At 44.2% G+C, this 16,918-nt stretch overlaps 1 protein-coding gene across 11 annotated transcripts in view; it reads left to right on the top strand.

Annotated features, from left to right (window-relative positions):
- NPL (N-acetylneuraminate pyruvate lyase) overlaps positions 1-16,918 on the top strand; it is a 35,453-nt gene that overhangs the window by 14,612 nt on the left and 3,923 nt on the right. For 5 of the 11 annotated variants that reach the window (XM_040610725.1, XM_040610722.1, XM_040610723.1 and 2 more), the window contains 9 exons: positions 837-1,013; positions 9,680-9,748; positions 11,363-11,436; positions 12,551-12,638; positions 13,775-13,832; positions 13,923-13,998; positions 15,334-15,426; positions 16,240-16,388; positions 16,574-16,620. In XM_040610725.1, coding sequence (XP_040466659.1) covers positions 952-1,013; positions 9,680-9,748; positions 11,363-11,436; positions 12,551-12,638; positions 13,775-13,832; positions 13,923-13,998; positions 15,334-15,426; positions 16,240-16,388; positions 16,574-16,620 — 716 coding nt within the window. In that variant the 5' untranslated portion in view covers positions 837-951. Of the gene's footprint in view, positions 1-836; positions 1,014-4,443; positions 7,936-8,974; positions 9,200-9,341; positions 9,441-9,679; positions 9,749-11,362; positions 11,437-12,550; positions 12,639-13,774; positions 13,833-13,922; positions 13,999-15,333; positions 15,427-16,239; positions 16,389-16,573; positions 16,621-16,918 lie in introns of those variants that run through there. The other 6 variants (XM_040610732.1, XM_040610727.1, XM_040610728.1 and 3 more) reach the window with 6 other exon arrangements.

Genomic DNA, 16,918 nt, shown 5'->3' with positions numbered 1-16,918 from the left:
TCTCCTTGCTCTAAATGAAAGATAAGCCCTTCTAGCAAATTCTATTTTATATCTTATTCTCACTTGCAGCAAGGAAAATGAAGAAGCATAAGCATACCAGCTTCTAAGGAAGCAGTTGAATGTACTATAGTGCTGTTCCAAGGAGGCTCTATATTATCCTTTGCAAATTGTGGAAATGAAATCTCTGCTTTAACTCTGATAAGATGGTAATTAGAACTTATGCTCTAACCTATGCATCTTATGTCAGCACACCAGTTTGTTACTGTTGGACTGGCCTTCAACCAAAAATCACTTGCTTTCTGGAAGTGCGTATGTGGATTTTGTCCATCTGCTTTTTGCCTGATTCCAGCTAATTTGTTAAAAAAGACACATGAAACTATTGCATCTCCCTGCTACTTCAAACAGCTGACTCAATAGCAGCATTACCTAAAATCTTGCTACATTAGTGGCTTTTTGCTCACTTCATCAGAGATTGCATGGAAATGACTGCTCTTGACCAAATAAAAAACTTCCTACATCCAACACCACTCCAGAGCACTTTTGACTTGCCATATTCCAAGATTTCTCTGATGAAGGTCACATTTTAGAATCATTCTAGGTTTGGAGAATTAAAACTAAATTAGTCTTTCCTTCCAGCTGCATGAAAAACCTGCCTAAACCTTTCTGTCTTCTGTCCATAGAGGCCAGAGAGAGAGACTGGAAGCTGTTTCAGCTTTATATACTGCTTTATTCACTTGGATTATTTCCAAAATAAGGGTTATTTTAAATATAGATCTGTTTAGGGATCTAGCTGTCAGCTGAACCCCACAAGTAATTGTCTCCATCCAAACCCACAGAAAACTTGCAGTTCTCTCTGAGTGCTGGAAGACGTGGAAGTGAATTCTTTCCCTACAAATCCATCTGCATTCTGCTATTGACAGATTCTTCTCAGAAACAAGAACGTGAAAGAAGATGAATTTTGATCACCAAGATAAGAACATCTCATTCAGGGAAACAGGATTAAGGTCACATAGGTAACAATGTTTGCTAGAACAAAGCCTTGACACAAATCTATTTAATTGGTATTTTTTCTTTTTTAAATGGTATTTAACAATGACTTAAGCTATAGCCTAAGGTGAGAGAGAATACACTTTCTTTGCAAACAGGAGGAAAGAACCAGGCATCAATCATCTGAAAACATGACTCAGAGGGCTCAAAAAAACAGCCTTAAGGAGAATATTTACTGAATGTTTCTTATCAATAGGACAGTCCAGTATTTGAAGTCACCAACAACCCGTACCACAGATAATGCTCTCAAGCAGTACAGAGAAAGGGAGTAGTTAGCAAGCACGTGGCAGCCCAAGGCCTCTTACATCTCACCTGCTAGGCAGTCTCTCCAGATGAAGGTAGGAGTTCAGTGTCAGCTCCAGCAAGAATAATTTTTATATCTGCATCTTCCAGCAGATACCATCCAGATACCTTCTGTCCTGTCTCAGTGGGCAGGAACACAGTGGCTCTGCATTTTCTTTCTTCAATCCACCTTCCTGGACTTGTAAGATGATCTTTTCCTTTCTCTTCACCTGCTTTGGCCCCTACCTTCCCTTCCTCCCTCCTTCTCGTTCTCAGCTTTCTCCAGTCTATGTGCTGCATGGGGTGAGACCACCTGGCAGCTCCTCTGCCCAGGACCTTGGTTAAGGTCCTGACTGTGCTGAAGGGTCATTAAGAAATGATGTGAACAGCCCCATGAGTCTGAAGAAGTCCCAGGTATGCAGAAATTGCCCTAGAGAGCCCAGGGTTTCCATATGGAGTCCCGAGGACCTAAGGACATGTCCAGAAATGATGGAAACAGCCCCAGAGCATAAGGGTTCATTACTTAAATAAAATGCGCTCCTAAAATACTGTTTTCCACTTTTACCAAAAAGACATGAAGAGGTAACTGAAACTGAACTAGTGAGCTTCTTGCTCAGAGCATCTCTGTTGTGACAGCTCTTCAGCAGTATGAGTTGAGGACCACTGTGGTACATACTGGGTAACGTGAAACAGAATTGGGGGGCGTGAATGTGAAGCCCTTGCAATCTAAGCGTGACAGTGTTTGTCAGCGCACAGGCGTTAGCAATGCGTGCCTGTAGGAGCGTGTTCTCTTTCTGGCCTGCCAATCCAACTCACCACCTAAGCATAAATTGACCAGTTACCCTAGCTGAGCGTTTGTCTCCTAAGCTGCTTCCTGATCTTATTTGGGTATGGATCATACCAGAACTTCTCCCGTTCTCTAGCAGTGGGGATATTGGTAGTGGGTGTGGGGTTTCAGTAGGCATTTTTGTTACTTAGATTTGCAAGTAAGGCCTGCAGAGATGGATTTTTTTAAGAACCCAGTCTCTCTTTCACTCCTTTCCCAAGATGATCCAGTGCTGCATTCTGCAGCAGATGGCACTGTTATTTGTGTTCAGAGGTGAGTTTTACTTCAATACAAAAGTCCCTCAAACTCTTGGTTGGCAGTGATCACTTTAGCTCACTAATGGATCCAGTGTACCTTAGTAGTTCTCTGTTTCTAAAGCCTTACATTTCAATATACTCTAGTATCTATTAGTTGACTGTTAATGGGAAGATTAAATATTTAAGCATCCTAACATTTAAAGTAACATCTTGGCATGTTAAAGATCTTTTATGCAGCAGACACACCAGTCTGAATGTCTGTGTAAGACAGTTAAGAAAATCCTAAATTAGTAATTCTCCAGGTTATGCTCAGTTCTAGAAGAGTTAAACTTGCAAGCTGTTGGGCAGAATTGCTATCCAACGATGCAGTTTAAAACTCAAAATCTGCATTTCTATTGATTTTTGCATCTTTCAATTTAGAGAAGAGGAGGTAGATGCTCTGCATGTAAGGACATCACGTCAGCCTCTCAGATGATGACCTTCTGAATACCAGCCAGACAAGACGAGATTTAACAGGATTTCATCACTTTCACACGTGTTGCCTTTTTGAATTTCTGCCATCATTTAGGCTTGCGCCCTTTGTATGTGTTCTGAAAATAGATTTGGACTGCCTTTGAAAGAATATTGTGTCTGGATACATTTATTTATTTCAGAGAGAAACAGAAGCAGAACTGTAGTTTAATTACGGCCAACCAGAACTGCGCTCATGGTAACTTGAGAAGTAGGAAAATCCAGATGTCAAAACAGTGTATAGGTAGAGAGAAGTGTAATTTGGGGAAACTAGAAGTAAAGGACGAGGGTGGTAAACTGTAGTCAGCGTAGAAAATGTTTGAAGTGTTAACACAGCAATGGCAAAGAAGTCTGGAGGAAACTTGCAGGGCCTTTGGCTTTAGTAGTTAAGCTGCCTCAGCAAATCAGTTATTTGAGTAATGGAGTTCTTAGTAGATATGTGAATCCCCTATGTTGGCACATGGCCACAAAAAAGTGTTCATAACTTCCCTATTCAAAATTACCTTATGGGGTTACTTAGATAAGGTTTTGACATTCATGTTTATTTCTTTTCCTTAGAAAAATTGTTTAGATCTATAAAGCTGTGTTTTTATTCCTATACTTGTTTTGGAAAAATAGCAACTGATTTTTGTTGTTTCACTGGTATCCTTATTCTCCTCCAAGCTTTGGCACCACTACACTTTACTGCTTATTTCAGTGGGAAGCAGGAAGGCACTTTTCCGGTCACTGCACAGGATGCTGCAGCTGCAAATTGCCCAAAATTTACAATGCAGATTTTGGAACCTGAATGTGAGTTCATGTATTCAGATTTGCCTGAATATAAATTCCCACAGCCATTCAAGTCTTCCTGAATGGTTTTTTTTGGTTGGTTTTTTTTTTTTTTTTTTTTCCCATTGGAAGGATATATTTGGCATTAAGCATGCACTTGAAATGAGTATAAAGGAGAAGAAGTATTTTAAATGGCAACAGTAAACTTGTTTCTTCTTTCTTTTATCCTTGAGACTCTGAGCTCACATACGCATCGTTGGGACTGCTGATTGCATGCGGTATGCTAGCACTCGGGACATTAGCATAAGAGGACATGCAGATATTCATTTGCTGGTGACTGTAGGAGGAATGAAGAGAGCTAGTGATTATCCACTGCATTACGTAGCACTGCTGAACTGGACCTGAGCTGTCCTCTAAACCTCTGTAGAATAACTTGGGTATTTGTTTTAGCTAAAGCACAGTTCTGTTTCCTTCTGGTAATAACATAGGGCTTTATCAGTGTAAATATCAGAGAGTCTTAGAATCTTTACCATCATTTCCTTAAATGCATTCCTTCCAAAGGTGAGCAAAGACTGCCCTCAAACATGAAACCTTCACCCAAGGACTGGGGGAGATGGATGGAGGCAGTGAGGGGAGTCAGAAACAGCGATCGAGGCTTTGAAAGATGTGGGAAGAGTCTCAACGGTGAACCAGCACTGAACTGGGGAGGTGATGAGCTGGGGCAACCCTAAAATTTTTCAGAATTTCTCTGAACTACTGTAAGATTTTAACCCACTACTGTAAGATTTTAATCCCCTCTAGGCAGCTGTAAATCACTGTCTACCTCTTCTAAATTGCTCTAAAAGACTGTCAGGACCTCTGTATTGCTGCAGTGAGGCAACTGCCGCAAAACAGGTGAAATTTACGCAACTCAAAGTGGTCTCTAAACCACTCTAAAACTCTTCTAATCAGCTCTAAACTGCCACTAAATGCTTCTAAACATCTCTAACAATATATAACCACTTTAAAAATGTCTTTAAATTTCCTGTAAACAGCTCAAAGATCTGAAAAATAACTCCAAATTCCTCCACAGCTCCTCAGAAGCACACTAAACAGTTCTGAGGAGCTGTAATATCCCTTGAAAGAGTGCTAAGGTCCTCTATACTGCACTAAGATCTTTCTAAACCTCCTCTAAGCAGTTTCAGATTTGACTGATCTTATCTAGAACTCCTCTGCATGGATTTGAAGATCCCTGAATTTCCTTTGGGCCTCTTAATCTCTGCTAAGGACCTCCAAAACTCCTTGCATGTACTCTGAGGTGCTCTAAACCCCTCTAAAATACTGCCAGATAGCTACAAAACACCTCTGGCGAGCTCCAAAAGAGCTATTAATACACCCCCTAAATGAGACCTTTCGAAATCATGTAACTGATTCTAAAACGCTCTAGGGTGCCGCTTAGCCAGTCTGGACTTCTTTAAACAGCTCCAAAATATCTCTAAAATGCACTACATTGTTCTATGACCCATCTGAACAGTTCTAAAACACTTCTGATCAGTTGGAAACAATGGTAAGAAGCTATAAATTCCTCTAAAACCTCGACTCTACCTCTGAAAATCCTTTAAACAACACTAAAATTCCTCCACACTGTGTTAAGCAGCAGTAAAATGCTTCAAAATGGATCTCAAACTCCTCTCAGTCTCCTTGCAACTGTTCTAGAACTCCTCTCTGCAGTTCTAAACTCCTGTTTAGAGAAACAGCGATAAAAACTTCTCTGAAGTCCTCTAAAACCACTCTGAACAACACAAGCAGCTTCACAGCACTCTAAATTGATGTAACTGCTCTAAACCCCCTATAAACAGTTCTGAGCAGCTCTAAAATCATGTAAAGTGTGCCAAAACTCCTGTAAAGCTGTCTGAGCAACTGTAAACTCCTTTACTTCTTCTAAACCTCTTCTAAAAACCTCAGAGCACCTCTAAACTGATCCTCTGTGTTGCTGTAAGCAGCACTAATGTGTCTCTAAATACATCTAAAATGCTTCTGTATCTCTACAACTCTAAACTCCTCATACAGCTTTAGAATTCCTCTAAAGAGCTCTAAGCAGCTCTAAAACCCTTCTACACCAATCTGTAACTTCTAAAAACTGTTCTAAGCAGCAGTAAACCACTGTAAAACTTCTCTCGCATGCTATCAAACAGCACAAAGTAGGCTCGTAAAATAATCAGAGGATCTTCTCAACATTCTCTAAATTACTCTAGAGACCACTGAATTGCCTCTGAACCTCCCAAAATACACTGTTCTTCTTGGATTAGTACTGCTTAACCTCTTCATTGATGACCTGAATGAAGGAGCAGAGAGCACCCTCAGAAAGTTTGCAGAGGGACCTTGACAGGCTGGAGAAATGGACTAACAGGAACCTCATGAACTTCAACAAAGAGAACTGCAATGTCCCGCAGAAGGGAGGAATAAGCCCAGGCACTAGTACAGAGTGGAGGCCACCTAGCTAGAAAGTAGCTTAGCTGAAGAGGACCTGGAGGGTCCTGATGGGCAAGAGGAACTTGAGCCTACAGTATCCTGCATTAGAGAGCTGCCAGGAGGTTGATGGAGGTCATCCTTCCCCTCTGCTCAGCTCTGGTGACGTGCATGTGTAGTGCTGGGCTCCCCAGTAAAGGGAAGACGTGGACTTCCTTGAGTGACTCCAGTGAAGGGCCTCAAAGATGATCATAGGATTGCAAAATCTGTTTTACAAGGAGAAGCTGAGAGAGCTGGGACTGTTCAGCCTGGAGAAAGAGAAATTACCCATAGGGATGGAAATGCGTAGAGTAGAGGGGATTTCTGGAAGAACAAGATGAGCCTCGAAGAAAAGAAAAATACATGTGCTTTGTGAGAACTTCTTAATAAATCCAAACCCCAGAGAAAGTAGTCTCTCTGCATGTGAACAGCCCACAGTGAGCATATTTTGGAGCGGAGGAGGAATACCACAAACCCAAACTCCTGAGATTATTATGTGAATACATGAAAAATGTGCTCCCAGAATGCACAAGAGGGGATTGTTTTCTTTACTGCAGGCACTGGATGCTCTCAAAACGCGCTTTAATAGAAGATCTGAAAGCACACACTGAAGACAGAATGTTTTATTGCACCCGTTTTATGGATGGGTGTAGAAAACCCAAAAGATTTTCCCCGGGAAGCAAACCAAGCCCACAGGAGAGCTGGAAGCTGCAGGCATTGGGGCGTGTTCAAGAAAGATCTATTGATGCCTTTGGTGGTCAGTCCATGTGCACTCTATATGGCCTTTCATAGCCTCTTTCCTTCTGAGTCTGTTAAATGTCAGCCACAAACATGTGCAGGGCACTGCTTTGTCTTAAGAGATGCTGGTGGTCTGCTGCTCGGATCTGCTGGGTGAAGATTTGAATTCAGCACCAGCTGCGGGTCTGGTAGGGCGGAGGAGGACTGTGCTGTGCACAGCTGCCTTTCTGCCATGGGGCCCAGACCCTGCATGTGATGCACATCTGGTAAAACCACATGCTGGAGAGGAAAACAGGAGCCACATGGGCTGCACACGAGTGGTTTTAGCTCCCCATGAGCCACTGTTTTCTGTTCGATTGTCATAGCCTGACCTCCTCCGTTTGCCTTACTCACACAGCAACATGGATCCTCCCAGCTCCCCACACTGCATGTCCCAGAGCCAGAGCACTGCACTGGTTTGGGGACTGCTTCCAGCACCACAGTGGAACAAGAAACAAGCAGGAGATAAGGAAATGGGCAGCCGGAGCCTTTCCTGGTGTCCTGCAGCCCCCATGACATGAGCTGCACCCAGGTCATGGTGGTGTACATAGCGGGGGCAAAATGAAGCAGGTCTTCCCCTTAACTTCTCATTTCTGTGCACCTCATGGTTTTTGATTTATGGCATGGTTTTTCTATTCATACACTGTATGTTTGTATGTTAACTGGCTTGGGTTTCTCTTATCCAAATAGTGATGATTTGTAGAAGAACAGCAAATTGGAGGCACTGAGTAACAGCAGGTCTCCGCCACAGCAAGCATCCATCAGAGACAATTAGTATGTGCAGAGCTTGCAGCTAGATAACTGTGGCAAGGAACAGAAGAGCTAAATACAACGTGTACAAAGGGGCACTAAGGCACAGAGATCAATGACTGGCTTATTTCTTCAACACCGCAACTTTTAAATTTGATGCAGAGTACAGATTTGAGACCCTGAGGGTGAAATGTGCAAGTTTGTCACTTAAAAGAAATGCAGAGGTGTAAGGTGAGTTGGAACAATGCTGAATTTGGGGGGGGCATATGGGATTTTGTTTTACAATAATGATAGTATTTTGATGCTCACCCTTAAATTACTGAGCTGTAATTTTCCTTGCAGAGAACCAAGCAAGGTTTCATCGCCACTTGCACCTTTGTTTTTGTCTGGGAACAGAGAAAAGATGAAATTTAACTCAATTTGTTTCGAAAAAATCTGTTAATCTGTGATGCCCGTCATCGCAGTGCCCAGGCCTTCACAAGCTTTTGACATGCCAGTGGGGCTTGTTTCCCTCACAACAAGGCAGGGTGGGTTTGCTTCCCCACTCACCATGACTTGCCTGTTGAAATCCTTCTCATTCAAGGGCCCTTGAACTGCAGAAAACATGTTTTTTCTTTCTACTGCGTGGTGCAGCGGATGTCTCTTGAGCAGCAGCGGTACATGCGCTGTGCTGCAAGGGCAAGGTGGCGTGAGGGGAGCTGAGCCCGCAGGCCTTCAGGCGGACACCCTTCCCGTTTGCAGCTAGCCTTCCTGCGTTTTTTCCAGCCAACAACAAAAAGATATCCCCTATTTTTTTCCAAGTGGCTTGTGCCTGGGCAGAAATCCCTGCTGAAATCCATAGAGCTGTTAACCACCCCCCCCCCCCGGCTCTCCTGCAGATCTCCTGCAGGGCAGCCTGGCGTCTCCTCAGGTGTGCAGCCAGCTCTCTTTTACCTCTCCATCCTGTCGTGTAGTTATTCTTAAAAGTCAGTTAGTCTATCTAGCTTGCTATCTCTTTATTTATTTATTTATTCATTCATTTATTTGTTTGTTTATTTATTTATTTATTTTTAAAAAGTTTCCAAATAGCGATTAACCATCCGAACAAGCCCTGGCTTTCCAGCAGCAGCTGTGGGTTACGGGCAGGTTACGGCCGGCCCGGCAGGGGAAGCCGGGGCGAGGGGTGAGGTGCGTTGCGGCGCGCTGAGGCGGGCCGCGTTCTCTGGAGAGCTGTCAGGTGATGGCGGCTTCCCCCGCCCTCGGCCCGGCGGCAGCCCGCCTCCTGCCGGCTCCGCGCCTTTCCGCCGCGCCGCCTGCACCTCAGCCGTGAGCGGCGCCCGCCGGAGCGCGGCCGGGGCAGCGGGCTGGGCCCGGAGGAGCCGCTGGCAGCCGGGGCAGCGCCCCCTCCCGCCGGGCCGGGCCGAGGGCTGAGCGACGCGGCCGGCGGGGCCGCCCCGGAGGCGCTGCGGAGCTGGGCCGGCCGGCGGTCGGGCGAGGCGAGGCGAGGTGGGGGCAGGCCGGGGGGCCTCACCCCGCGTCCCCGGGGCCAGGCCAGGGCGGGGCGGGCGGACCCGGGGCTGGGCCGGCTGCTGCCCGCAGGCGTGGCGGGGCGGCTGGGATCTGCTGGGGGTGGGGGGGAGGCGGCCTTTGGCCGGTGGAGGGTTTGAGCTCGGTCCTCTGCAAAACGGTGCTCCCCTCCCGGCTGCCAGGCGTGACCGGGTGGGTGCAGAGCACCGCCGGCGTGTAGGTGAGGAAAGGTAAAACTGGGGGCATCTCTGCAGTGTAACTGCTGCTGGTGCTCCCAGCCCTGCCCTGTGTGGGGCTGGCCCCAGTAAACCGTTCCTTCAGCACAGCGAAAAGACCGCTCTCTAACCAACGTTAACGGCCTCCCACAGTCCACTTTTTCTGAACTTTGCCTCTCCAGTTTGGTCTTTAACACAAGTTGAACATCTCTGAAATAAAAGATCATTATCAATTTTATCTCTTTTCCAAACAGCTCAATGACACCCGGAAAGAAGCTGCAGGGTCTTGTAGCTGCTACAGTCACTCCAATGACTCCTGATGGGTGAGTTGTCGAAGTTGCACTGGTTACTGTCACTTTAGAACCCCTGTTTTCCTTTTCTCTTACTTGGGACTGATTAGTTTTGTTTCATTGTTGTGTGGTTTTTTTGGGTTTTGTTTTTGTTTTTTAAATCGGATCTCTGGTGTGATAAGGAAACTATTATGTTTGTCCCGTAGGACTAGAGTGGGATCCCTTAGCCTTTGCATTGTCCTGTTGCCCAGCAAGTGCTATAGGTCTGGGTTTGGAGAGTTTGGATCAGTCTCACATCTCTCTTTCTGCTGCTTTTGTAGGTACAAATTAAGTCAGAGTAAGGAAAATCACAGTCCTAGTTAAATGAGAGTTCTTGGAAGCTAGAAAATAATTGTTAAAATTGGAAGGCCTTTTAGACTTTGCCCTAGCTAACTAACATTTCACATAACATGGATTCACGTGTATGTATATGTGTGTGGAATTAGTCTAAATCTGAAGAAAATGCTGCAAGGACTGCACAGTGCTGAAAATAACATAAAATTGAAAGTTGAAATTCAGCCTTCCTCAAAATAGTGATGGTAAACAGATGTCCTTCCTGCCGCATTTTGATGTTGCAAGATGACAAAGTTGTTTGGAGTCAGCAAAGGACCCTGAGCTTCTCTGATGGGTGACGCTTAAAGATCTGTATGTGGTTTTTAGGGAGGTGGTGAAGATTTGCTTGTACAGTCCTCTGAAAGTGAGCCTTTGCTTTTAACAAGCCCTGTAAAGCATGGTTCTGTCTCAGGGAACTCAATTGCATTGCAGTCACTGCTTTGTTTCTTGCATTAAAGGAAACTTATTTCTGATTTAATTTTTTATTAGAACTCAAATTTTATTGCAACATGGTATTTGGAGAGTGACCTGGGCCCTCTGCCTGGAATGCACGGCCTTTGTAAGATATGTTCTGGGGAAGCAGCAATGAAATTTTGGGTGAAACCAGTGAACCCAGTCAGGGTACCAGAATTGACTGCTAGACTGTAGGGTTGGTCTGTATGTTCGACAAATGAGAACAACAAAATGAGAGTTTTGTTTATCAGACACTGATAAACAAAATAAGTTTGTCTGGCTGAGAAGATAAATCTGGAATCCAGTTTCCCCTGTTTGTCAGGGAAGTTTGTTGCTTTCCTCATCCTTTAATGCAAGAGAGGTTAAAGTCACATCCAGCAGATGCCATTTCACCTTCTGTGTCCAGCAATTACAAGTGTGGTTTAACTATTTGCCAGCACTTGCACAAATAATCTTTGTGCTCTCAAGAGGACTTGTGTTTCCTTCAACAGTCAAAAAGGTTTGAGTGCCTTTTGTTCTTTCATATCTCCCTAAAAAAGTCCTTTGCTGTGAGGAGCCTGCAGTAATTAACAATTGAGATAAAAGGTTAGGACAGTGACCTACTTGTCAGGAAGAAGAGAAACTGGAAGCAAGAATTTCAGAACTGAGCTGTTACCTGAAATGTTAAATACATGTTGAGGGTATCGTATCTTGGGGTAATCTGTGTGTGTACAAAGGCAAGGCTTCAAAAATGCATGTATTTTTGTTGTTGTTTCTTAATCTCCAAGTTTTAAGGTATCTGTGGGTGGAGACTTACAGTTGCTCCGGTTCCTTTCATTTCAGACAAATTAACCTTTCGGTGATTCGTCAATATGTGGATTATCTGGTAGGGGAGCAGAATGTGAAGAACGTTTTTTGTAAGTGTTTTTTTTGACAGAAACTATGTTACAACCCTTTTGCCTGGATGGGAATACTGTGATATCTTACCTGGTAAGAGCTGTAGTGGGGAGGACTGTGGATGTGGGATCATCCTAGACGTTTATATTCACCAGTAGAGAGAGTGCAAGCAATACTTAAGGCATCTGCTTTTGCCCACACCCTATTTCTGTGTGGGATAAAATAAGTGTTGCTTTCATATGGTGATATTCCCAAAGATGAATGGATAATGCTGTGTTGGGAGAGAAGACTCAACCAAATGATTCTCCCCTTTGCTTGAGCAAGATACAATCATCTGATTAAAAAACATCAGCTTGGGAGGCCAGGAAATTAAATGGGCTCATCAAAGCCAAATAGGCTTCTTGAGGAGACCCATGGTGCAGAGTGATACTGAGGTGGCTGCTGCTCCCATCTCTCTGCTCTGCTCCTGTCCTGGGGACTACTGCAGGGACAAGAGGGATGGCTGGATAGAGAATACAGTATCTGCTAAACCACTTCCGTTCACAGCCTGCCATAGTAAAGTAAGCTGAAAGTGATAAGATTGTGGTTCAAAGCTTCAGTGGAAAGACTGCCAAGATGCAGAGCAAAGGGTGGCAGTGACTTCAGCTATCCCAGTTTAATCTGTTGTTTGTGACTGAACATACTGATGTCTTGTTGTTTTCCAGGGGTGCTTATGACAGAGACAGCAAATTTCAGGTCAGGCTGTTTCCTTGGGCTGGAGGATAGACAGTCACTGCCTGGCTCGCTGAGCAACCCCTTGTGCACCTTTCACAGCCTGTCTCACTGCTGGGAAAAGGAGGTAGTTAGTGTCTGCTGGGGAGGAGATGCTGTGGGGTAGTTACCCAGTTTCAGCAACTGATTCTGCCTCCTGCCTCCCAAAGCTGGTGGTTCTGAAGCACCCAGGTTTTGAACACAAGCATTTAGTGATGATAACCCTGCAATCCCCATGCAGATGCTGGTGCAGGCCATTGCTGTCTTAAAATGAGTTTGGGGAAAAATATTTCTGTTTTATGTCAAAATCATCAGTTCTTATCTTTGGTAAAACCAATGCATGTAGGCCAGGCCTCAGCAAGTGTGTGCGTTCTGTTGAAACAGTGAATGGCACAACAGGAGAAGGACTGTCCCTTAACATCCAGGAGAGGAAGCAGTTGGCAGAAGAATGGATACACCAAGGAAAAGACAAGTGAGTAGCTGAGAGGGAACAGGGGATTCATGATCTCGTGTTATGATATAAGCACACCTGATTGCAAAGTCAGATTTGCTGAAGACCTGCTTTTTGGTTTTTTTTTCTGAGTATTGTTGGGCTTTTCCCCCCGGCTCCTTTGTCATAGAAGTCTGTGTTTTTATCACTGTCAGTTAGCTGGTGTCCATTTCTGCTGCTTACAGAGCTTGTAAGAGTCCTTCTCTTTGGTACAGTGAGGGCTAGGGGGACCAAAAAGGGCTCAGGGGGAGAAAAAGGGCTGTGCCCGTTGCAATTGATTCTGGAGAAGAAATGGAAGTAAAGAGCAATCTGCCTATTAATGCCCTGTGAGCATTTCTGAACCTTTTCATATATTAAATGATTTGGTATGGGGGAAGCTGAGGTGTGCAGTGTTTAACTGCCTCCCTAAAGGTGGAAAACTAGTGCCAGAAGAAGGAATTCAACCTGGATCTGCAGCTGTGTATCCAAATTGCAGCTCCATTCTCCATCTCTTGTACCTGTTAACAGTCTTGTATTACTCACTGCTGCTGCCTTGTTAGTTGCTATGTCAGAGGATGTGAAGAGGAGGAGGTGTTTTGGGTGAGGAGAGTGAGCAGAAATAAACGGGTGTGAAGGCTCACAGTCTGTATGGATATAAAGGAGAAACACGGCAATGGGACTGACGGACTGGAACCTGAGAGATTCCCTTGGCAGGAACAGACAAAGGTGCTCTGTGAGGTTGAACTCTTCTGGCAGTTCTGCAGAGATGCAGGTTTAGAAAGCAAATATATGCTTCAATATCCTTTCCTTTTCCCAGCTTCTCCTTAAATCCTTAATGTCTTAATGTTAACTTCCTAATAAAATGCTAAGATTTGTCCCTCCTGACAACCTTGCAAAGATAACACCAAGGAGTCACACGACTGATATTTGCAAATGTGTTTTCTTTTTTCCATCACCAGCTGCTTGGCAATGTCAGCATTTTTCCCGTGTGTCTGCTCGTCGCATCAACACAGGTTTTATCTAGCACAGTGAAGTTTTTTTTCTGTGGCTCCCTGGTGTGAAACGAGTCATTTTGACACACTGGTATTTTTGACCATCATTGAAACCTCCCCAAACCTTCTGAATTTGTTTTTGTGCAGATTGGATCATGTGATCATTCATGTGGGAGCACTGAGTCTGCCAGAATCCCAAGAGCTGGTGTGTATATATTATGATTTCTTTTCACTACGTGTGTAATAAATATAAAGATGATGTACCTTAAAGTACTTTCCATTCTCTCTTCCACAGGCAAGACACGCAGCAGCCATAGGTGCCAGTGGTATTGCTGTAATAGCCCCCTTCTTCTTCAGACCCGCAAACAAAGGTGAGTAGATGTGATTGCCAGACTTGCTGAGGCCTTTTATATTGCCCTCCAAATCCTTTACCATAGATGAAGGATTAATGCCAGTTTTATATTGCCCTCCAAATCCTTTATCATAGATAAAGGATTAATGCCATCTTCGTTCTTGGGAAAATATTTTGGTGGTGACATTTGTACACCTGCCATGTCTGTTGCCATGCAAAAGCAAAACCCAGAAGCAGCATTTTTTAAAGATGGTATCAGAATTCTCCCAGTAAGAAGTGGCAAGGATGTCTTTTGGGATGTATTTTCTTAGCCTCTTGTGCAAGGAGGAGTTGCTTATGGAAAGAGTAGTTAACCAGTCTGTCTTCTGAATAGATAGTACGGAGTTCACGCCTGATCTGGGCCATTCTAGGAAGCAGTTGGTTCCATGCTGATCCTTGCTGGACACTGACCAAGTTGATAAACTGCTGATACACAGATGTGCCTCTTGTTACTGAGGTGATCAGGTTTGGTTCTGTGCATATAAGGTTTCCTCAGAACTTACACATTAAGTGTTTTGCTTTTAATGTCATCAACATAACATAAAAGAACCACACGAAGTGGAGGGATGTAACAGAAATGATAAAAGTTGCCTGAATTAATTATGAATGGCAATGTTCGTATGAAAGCACCAGAAGAAACCTGAGTGGATTGCAAGAATGGCCAGTATTGACAGCCAAGGATACAATCAGGGCAATCAAACTGGTCAGCACAAAGGAACAGCACAAAGATCAGCAGAAGACCTTGCTGATAGTAGTAGGATGGAAGCGAGGTTTCAGCACATTGGTTTTTTGCCATTCCTCTTCCTGCTGCGCTGATAAGAAGATTGCCCAAGGTCTATGAAGGATGCAGTGTACAGGATTCTCAGGAAGAATGTCAACCATGATAACTCTTTGATTCCTAAAACTGTATGAAAAAGTTGGCCAAAATCCTGTTTGTCATCACCCTCAAGCAGGACCCCAAGGGAGGTGAATCCCTCCTTAATCCCTTGTCCTCTGTGTTGCACACAAGTGATCCTGGTGAGACCACTTTGGCGCACAGGTCTTGCATGTGTGAGAGCATGCATGAGTTACCTCGGTAAGAGAATGAGTGTGCATTACTGAAATTGGTTTGGTTTAAAATAAGTATCATCTTTGCCTTCCCTAAGGTCTTCCACTGGGTTTTGTTATGTTGAATTTTTTATGATGTGTACTTGCTGTGTATGGTACACAAGCTGTAGATGGCTTCTCCACACACCCTGGCTGCTGTGAATCTGAACTGTCTTTCACTACAGGTAGTCTCCTTCCCTTATGGAGGTACTCGATTGTTTTCTTTCAGATGAACTGACTGCTTTCTTACAGAAGATTGCGTCTGAAGCCCCTGAGGTTCCATTTTATTACTATCACATTCCTTCTCTGACAGGTGTGAAGAGTAAGTACTGCTTAGTCAGCTCTTCTCAAGCATGTAGGCTCATAGCAACCTGAGTAATCCTGTGGCTGGCGTGATTAGTCTGCCAAACCAAACTAGGTATGTGGTCTCTGTTCCCATCACAAGCCAGCCGTACTGGAAAGACTCCTTTCTGAAAATGGGAGGTGATTCCAAGACTGGAAAATAAATTTAATTCCTTTTCATCGGAAGAAAAGTCATGGCTTATGAGTGATGCACAACTGGGATGGAGGTGCTGACCATGGCTTTGCAATTAGTGTGGACCAGGATAGGATATTGCTTTGGATACTCATAGTTGAATCCTGATTTTTTTGCAAGATAGCAGCCACCATCTCTCTTGGTGTGCACTGACTGCGTAGTCATGTTTGCTAGTAAATTACGTGTGAAACCACAATGCTTCTCAAGTCTTAGAATTTAGCAGAGGAATGAGAAATAGAATACTGATGTTTGGTTATTTGCTCTAGACAGCAGGTTATGTGGTGCTTCTGGACGTATGAATGTATATTTATTCTTAAATATGTTGTTGACAGTTAATTCCTAATCTGTTATCCAGGCTTTTTCCGTTCTGATCTGGTAAAAGGAATGCTTCAGAGGGGGTGGAAAAATACCTTCTGTGTAACTCTGGGAAATAATTACACTGAAGTTGTCTTACTCTTTGTTTTAGAACTATATAGTTTACTAGGCTTAGGCCAAAAGCGAACAACTTGTGAACTAGTAAGTCTCCCTCATGGGGACAAGGCAGGGAAATCTCCCAGAACAGGGGTGCATTTCTTCATATGAGATTGCTGTTCTACACAGTTCGCGTTGAAGAGTTGCTGGATGGCATAAAAGAGCAGATCCCCACCTTCCAGGGAGTGAAGTTCAGCGACACGGACCTCTTGGACCTTGCACAGTGTATAAACAAGAATGAGAGAGAGCAGTTTGCATTCCTTTATGGGGTGGATGAGGTGAGAGGCTCCTCTTAAAAATAGTTTCTTCTAAGGCGTTCTCTTGCTTCAGCCTTGGGGAAAAAAATAACCTTGGACATTTGGTGCCGGGTAGTTTTGCTGCTTGACCTCCACCACCCCTTTTTTTTCTTTATTTTGTTACATGAAGTAATTTTTTTTTTTCTTCCCCCCCTACCCCAAACTAGCAACTGTTGAGTGCACTGGCAATAGGGGCAAACGGAGCAGTTGGAAGGTCAGTATGGCTTGGACTCCTTCCCCTCAACACACACACTGTATTGTTGTATCTTCCACTACCTACACAGAATTTCTCTAACAATCTTCTGTCAACGCTGTGGAGAATTTTGCAGGGTAGGGCTGTACAGTAGCAAGCAGACAGATAAGCTAGCTCTGGTGCTAGTGGTGGGACAGTCATAACCTGGGATCTTGGATTATGTTCGTTGGGGTGATTATTGCTGCAGCCTGTAAGCCGACGCAAAGGTTTCAACATATTTCTTTAACCTCACAGCAACTTTGTGAAGTAGACAATCGCT

Source organism: Falco naumanni, chromosome 11, assembly GCF_017639655.2.
Source record: "Falco naumanni isolate bFalNau1 chromosome 11, bFalNau1.pat, whole genome shotgun sequence".
Taxonomy (NCBI): Eukaryota; Metazoa; Chordata; class Aves; order Falconiformes; family Falconidae; genus Falco; species Falco naumanni.
Note: the sequence above shows the minus strand (reverse complement) of the source record. Positions and strands in the feature narration are given on the sequence as shown.